General features: G+C 29.8%; 1 protein-coding gene across 2 annotated transcripts; it reads left to right on the top strand.

Moving 5' to 3' along the window:
- Positions 1–857: 857 nt before the first annotated feature.
- Positions 858–6,140, top strand: LOC18052651. 2 transcript variants are annotated; one of them, XM_024191540.1, is made up of 4 exons: positions 858–1,138; positions 3,919–4,107; positions 4,704–4,922; positions 5,590–6,140. In XM_024191540.1, the coding sequence occupies exons 1-4, from the start codon at positions 935–937 to the stop codon at positions 5,929–5,931; spliced, it is 954 nt and encodes a 317-aa protein (XP_024047308.1). In that variant the 5' UTR covers positions 858–934; the 3' UTR covers positions 5,932–6,140. The 2 variants fall into 2 exon arrangements, with proteins under 2 accessions (XP_024047308.1, XP_024047309.1); XM_024191541.1 differs by lacking the exon at positions 3,919–4,107.
- The last annotated feature ends 649 nt before the right edge of the window (positions 6,141–6,789 follow it).

Raw genomic sequence — 6,789 nt, 5'->3', positions numbered from 1 at the left:
TAACTAAGTAACCAAGTTGAACTCCTGTAGCAGATATTAGTCAAAAAATATATTTAGCTCTCCCACATCCTACCTTTATTACTATTATTAAAAAATAATGTCACAAATAGAGCATATATACATTCCGATAATAAAATGTTTAATATTTATAATAAGTATTATAATTGAGTTCAGTTTAATCAAATAAATATTGCTAACAATTATGGTTATTAAAGATGTAAAAATAAAGTTTAAGGTTATAATATCATTAATCATGATACCACTAACAGTAATAGATCAAATATGTATATTACAAACATAAATGTCTATTATAAGTATTTATAGAAATTATTATGACTTGAAAATAATGAATAAATGTAACTGTAGAAATAATACTGCATAAAAGGATAAATATAGTAATTAATTTCACAAAAGTTTGTAAGAATTAATTTGCATAATAAATTTTTCATGAATATTATTTAAAAATATCAAACATTAGATTCTTTATATTTGTCTAGTATACAAATAATATAGGTCTAATATTTAGAGTGCATGGTACTATTAAAAAATGGATAAAATTATAATGTAATATAAAAGATAATTTAGTTAATTTATGATCAATTTTATTTATTAACTATATTTAATATTATTCTCGTTAGGATAGAAGTCCTGTTTATTTTACATATAGTTTCATATTCTTAAAAATAATGTATATTTTCAAGTTAAATTGAGGGGTTCTTTTGGTACTGTTCTAGTTCGAATTGATTCTTTTGACATTTACTTAAATTGAGGGTAGCAATAATCACCTTTAGCAATAGCCTTGTTTACAGTTGATTTCGGTGGCCGGTTACATCCGCAATATAAACGAATAAGAACAAGCGGCTGTACGAGATATAGCGTTGTACAACAGACGGCCCCTTAACAAACTTAAAGGCGAAAAGAGGGCACGGCGAAGATGAATCGATCGCGTTCGCTAACCGTTAGCCCATTACATCCTCTATCCACTAAATTTGACGGCAATTTCTTCGAACCACTATCTCTTCCATTGCTATCTCGGAAGAATGCTCTGTGTTCCTCCATATTCAACTCCAGTTTTAGCTTTAAAGCTTCTCCCAAGTGTCATTTACCCAGAAATAACATTACAGAAAAACCAGTCAAGGTATGTTCTCTTAAATGAAGTCCAAATTTTATTTCTGTCTTTGTATGTTGATTGAACTGAGCAGCAACGATTTTTCAAACTGGTCCAAGTTTGAATTTTTGATAATTAGTTTTGTAAATGTAGCATACTGATCGAATGCTTAGCGGGTTTAATTTGTTTAGTTCAGTTATATGCGTTTTATATCAAATTGTGGCAATGAAGGGTTTTTGCTTTTTTTTTAATAAACTCAACAGTAGAAATGAAAAATATATAATTTTTAACTTTTATACAAAATGTATAGTGGTTTAATTTGCATTATCAGCTTGATATTGTTGGCGTATTTTATTAATGACCACATGCTACATTATTGAATGGGTTATAATTGAGGTTTAAATAATAAAATAAAGGGTCTCTCTATAATATTGTAATTTATTTACAGCATCAATAATATTTTAATTATGTATCACTAGACTTAATTAATAGTACACAATATTTGTATTTAAAAAATTTAAAAAATTTAAAAATAATTATAAGTGGTTTGTTAAGAATTGAAGGGAGTAGAGAATTTTTATAAAATAGTATGTTTTATTTAAAAGTTATTTTCATTCCTTCTTTAAATTTGTAATGTGATCATTTTTTTATTTTTAACATAAATGTTTCAAAATCTATTAAGTGTAAGATATAATATTAACATAAATGTTTCAAAATCTATTAAGTGTAAGATATAATATTTAGTAGTTTATCTAAGACAAATCAAATAAATAAGTTGTAATTATAAAATCTATATATGGTGTAACACCAATAAACGACATGACTAAGTACATATATTTAAGTGAATGTCGTAAATTACATCAATAAACTCATGGTGAGATTATTTGTAACTTAAAAAATACTTGATCAGTCATGTTTAGTAGATTTCATATCGGATATTAAAAAACCCATTATTTAGTATACTATTAAGGAGCATTTTGTTGTGGATCGGAAGGTATATATTATTTTTAACACCAATTTAGTATACCTATTCCATGAAATTATGGTTTGTGTTGCAATTACTATTCTTATATGGTAGAAAATTATTGAAGCCTTATAAAATTTAAGTTTCACAATTATATGTATTTTCATTTTATGTTCAAATATCACTTTATTATAAAAGTTAAATCTAACATATATTTGTAACTAGTTTTAGTTTATGAATCATGACAATTATTTTATTGATATCCTTTTATTGTAATTGTAGAATTTTATGTTACTAAGAGTCATTACTCTTATTATGATAGTTAATGGTGGCAATAAATAAAATATTACCTCCAATAATATTTACATAGGGAAGAATAAGAAAAACATTCTTTAAATATTTTTATATTTTCATTGTAAAAACATGGTTTGGGATATTAACTTAAATTTTTACTCTCACAATCTAATGGTTGATACCGAAAGTTAAAAAAAAACTTTTTATGATATTATATCATCTACCACTAAATTGCATGAAATTAATAATTTATATTTGCCGTTAAAAATTTAAGTTGAAATAATCTAACTGTAAAAGTATATATCCAAGCCATCATGTAGTTATATACACACATATATTTTTCAATTACAGTCATTGAATAAAATATTTGTTGTGACTCATATAGTATCATAGATCAAATAATTTACTACTCTGCCTTCTATGATCATTATTGTTTAAGTATTAATGGTTCTATAATTAAATTCATACAATACAAATTATTATAAGGCATTATGAAATAACTTTATGTAAAATATTATTGAAATAACATTACGTGTTAATCACATTTATTTTAATGCTATACATACATGCATACACACACACACATACATATATATATAAAATACTAAATGTAAAATAAGAAAATGTGAAATTGTAAAGTTATAGATAATACATAATAATTTTTAAAAAATTATTTTATTTTTTATTTTTTTGGTGACTTAAAAAAAATTATGAATTTATTAGATAAAAAATAATTTAAAGGATGAAGAAATACCACAACTTGCAAACTACTAATTACATAATTACTTATCCATTAAAATTAAATTAAGGGTGAAGACTCTAATATTTATCCTAACATAATAGAAAATTTCTTTTATCAATTATTTAAATATTTATCCTAACATAATAGAAACTTTCTTTTATTGATTAATTAAAATTAAAAAAATCTATTTACTTGCAGCTTAAAGGTTACCTGTTATTCTTTTATTAATTAATTTTATCCACTATACTAAATAAATGGTAGAGATTAAAACAGTTAAATCTAATATTCCATAACAATTCCATTATTAATATTGTAACAACTCATACAGTATTATAGAGAAATCTTAAAATAAATAATGGGTTGAAATCCTATTGATTAATTGGGAAAACTAATTGCCTACTTTGAAAGGAAGTTGGAGAATAAGGAAAGTGGAGAATAAGAGAGATATCATGTTAATTTTCTTTCCATCGGAGAATGAGTCACTCTAAAGGGGTCAAGAGAGAGAGATCAATTTTGCTAACCTTTAATTCTTGCTGTGAAATTTGATTAAGAAAACTTGCTGGGGATAAAGGTATGTCTTCTCTCAATTATGGTGATGTGAAAATCACGATATTCTATAATCTTAGAGATTAAAGTTAATGCAAGTTAGGGTTTAGAATTATAGAAAATTCCCAACATTGATGGATTATTATCATACAAGGACAATTGGGATTTTATTAGTTTGTGTAAACAGGACACATGATTATGTCAAAAGTAGTTTTTTAAATTTATTTTCCCTCTTTTGTGCTTTTTCTTTTATTTAAATTGCAGAAAACTGATTTGCTCTCTATGGTTAAAGATGATTTTTCGGTGTTGGCATCAGACATTCCATGGGAGAGCGAGAATGTATGGAGCACGATGATCTTCTATATGTTCAATTTGCACATTCCTTTAGGTTATGGGGGCTTGTCTATTGTTGCCTATACATTGCATCAACCTGTTCTTGATCTTCAGACTCAAGTGAGTGTAGTTTTTGGACTTTATTATATTTAATATTTAATGATGAAAAATAGGAAGAGAGCCTGTCACTCATTGTGCTAGAGGGATTCCCATTGTATCCTATATCTCTGATGCATTTTCTTTTCTTTGGCGCAAGTAGACTATATAAATGGGATCTGTTTTGGGTAGCTTCGGCCTGGATGTAAGGGTACTAACCCAGAATTTTTGCAAATGTAGCTGCTGAGTTTTATTGAGTAAACAATTGATGTTTTCATGGACTCAACCTTATCTTGTTTTTGGGAATCTTTTTTTACTCCGTGGTCTTCATGATTTCTTTTTATTTTTCTTCCTTTGTTATCATTTGAGTCTTAAAACTGAGCTCTCTGAGTCCTTTCTCTATGCATTACTTTATGGATGTCATTTTCATTGGCATTTCTTTAGGATAAAAAATATTTTATATGCATTGTTTGATTTGTGGTGTGCCAACTTAGGCTTGAAAGTACCAGTGGTCCATTAACAAAGCAAAAGTTAGAGATCATTTTTATTGCAGATTAGTAAGGTTAACAATAAAAAAATTATGCACCTGCTCCACTGATGTTGATATTTCTTCAGTGCAGGCACTTTCCCTGCTTTTGTTCCAGGTATTAGAACTCAGTGCAGCCCTATTTCTACTAAGCAGGACCATTAAGCCTGAATACGACCTTGTGAACTTCTTCAAAACTATCAAGTCACCAGCAGAGAGGAACTGGCTGCTGGCATCTGCACTGGGTTTTGCGGTTCTTACATCATTGGTGTTCCTTGCATCCCTTGTTGCTGACAGACTATTTGGGGCTAAGGTTTGTTAACGAAGTTATCTTCTCTCTCTCACTGTCTCTCTGTGTCTTCACTCTTGCTCTCTCTCTTTTTCTTTCCCTCTTTAGTGCTTTTAATATTCTTGTACAAAATATGAAGTTTGAAACTCCTTTGTTTTAGCTAGGAGTCCAAATTAATGTTCACTTGCGCCATCTTTTCGCCGTGAAACTGAATCATGATTGTGATGAGAGTAAATTGCCCATCATTGGCTCTGATATCGGTCCATGGCGAAAGAGAAGTTGTTACTGAAAAGGCTACATAACGCAATTAAGCCATCTATTGAGTTATAAATAACTGAAAAAGGGGTCTTACTGGAAATCTGAGTGATTGCTTATCTTTTGCTTGGCATCTGAAACAACTCATAACATTTTCCATGGAATTCAGAATGAATTATACATTGCATGCATGTGAGAAGAGAACTCTCAATTTAGTAAATGTTTCCTGGGAAGTAACCAACTCTGTTATTTACTCTAATTATTTGCATCAAATAATTATTTTAATCATGTAACACTGAAGAACTTTTAGTTGCATACAACTCATATTTACTCTCCTGTTGGATATGTTGATTATTCAAAACTTGACTCCGTAAAACTAATGTTTCAGAGCTGGTGGTAGTGATTTCTTTATTTTCCTTTTTCATTATGCTTTTAGGCTGCGAATAATCCACTAGTGAGGGAGATCCTTCTTAGCAGCGACATATCAGCAACTGCTATCGTCCTTGTTAATTGCATCATCGCTCCCCTACTGGAGGAAGCTGTTTACAGAGGGTTTTTATTGACATCTCTTGCTTCCACCATGAGCTGGCGAAATGCAGTTGTCATAAGCTCAGCAATCTTCAGTGTAGCTCATTTTTCCATCGACAATTTCCTGCAGTTGTTCATCATCGGGTGCGTGCTCGGGAGCTCGTATTGTTGGTCAGGCAATCTAATTTCTTCCATTGCCATACATTCCTTGTACAATGCCTCGATACTGATGATTATATTTTTGTCTTAATTCTATGTATAAGTGACTGTCTTTGAGGCCAGATATGTTGTTCTAGCTTCTCATTAAGAGATACATACATACATACATATATACACACACACACACACAGAGGGCAGTTTTCCAATCCAGTAGGTTATAATCCGGCAGACAATATGTAGCCATTGGATCGAATCCAACGGCAACTTATATGTTTATTTCAAAAATTGATTCCGACATAGGGCCCACATGCATACTTTTACAATTTTTAATATAAAAAGTAAAGCTGCTTTTAAACAGAAAACTGATCTTTCCCTCACTGGATTCTTCATCATTTGATTCAAGCAAAAAAGAACTAATATTCACAAATCACCATTTGGGATTTCCACTTTTCAAAAACTACAACTTAAATGAAGGGTGAAAAAAGAAGTAAAACAAGCAGATGATTACAAATTCACACTGATTTCTATTTTGTCACCATTTCTTGACGATGTTGCCGTAATTTTTTTTTTTTTTTGTTTATCACAAACTTTGTAATTTTATTAATATTAAGAGCATAAAAAACAATGCGTTCATGATCCATCTGATTTTAGTAAATCAATCAGGTGATCTTTGCTCAATACATTCGAAAGCTAATTAGAAAAGAGTTTTCTTCACCGGCAACTATAGAGAAGTGCTGGAGAAGGATCTCTAGACTCCAGTCAGGCATCAACATCCATAAAAAACTCACAAAACTTTCTCGCTTATTCACCTTCAGTCTCTTCGTTTCTCATTTCTTTCGCTTTCTTCTTCTTCGAAAGCAGCGAGCCCTTCCAATCCCTTCTCCTGTGGCTCTCCCTTTCCCTCTTCATCGGCCCCTTCGCCACCTCTCAACTCATCAGCGATCACACA

The sequence above is a fragment of the Citrus clementina genome, unplaced genomic scaffold (genome assembly GCF_000493195.1).
Source record: "Citrus clementina cultivar Clemenules unplaced genomic scaffold, Citrus_clementina_v1.0 scaffold_2, whole genome shotgun sequence".
Taxonomy (NCBI): domain Eukaryota; kingdom Viridiplantae; phylum Streptophyta; class Magnoliopsida; order Sapindales; family Rutaceae; genus Citrus; species Citrus x clementina.
This window is presented reverse-complemented; position numbering and strand designations above follow the sequence as displayed.

Coding starts and splice junctions, on each gene's coding strand:
- LOC18052651 (XM_024191540.1), top strand. CDS start 935: ATGAATCGATCGCGTTCGCTAACCGTTAGCCCATTACATCCTCTATCC. Junction 1,139..3,918: donor TTACAGAAAAACCAGTCAAG/GTATGTTCTCTT, acceptor TTTAAATTGCAG/AAAACTGATTTGCTCTCTAT. Junction 4,923..5,589: donor ACAGACTATTTGGGGCTAAG/GTTTGTTAACGA, acceptor TTATGCTTTTAG/GCTGCGAATAATCCACTAGT.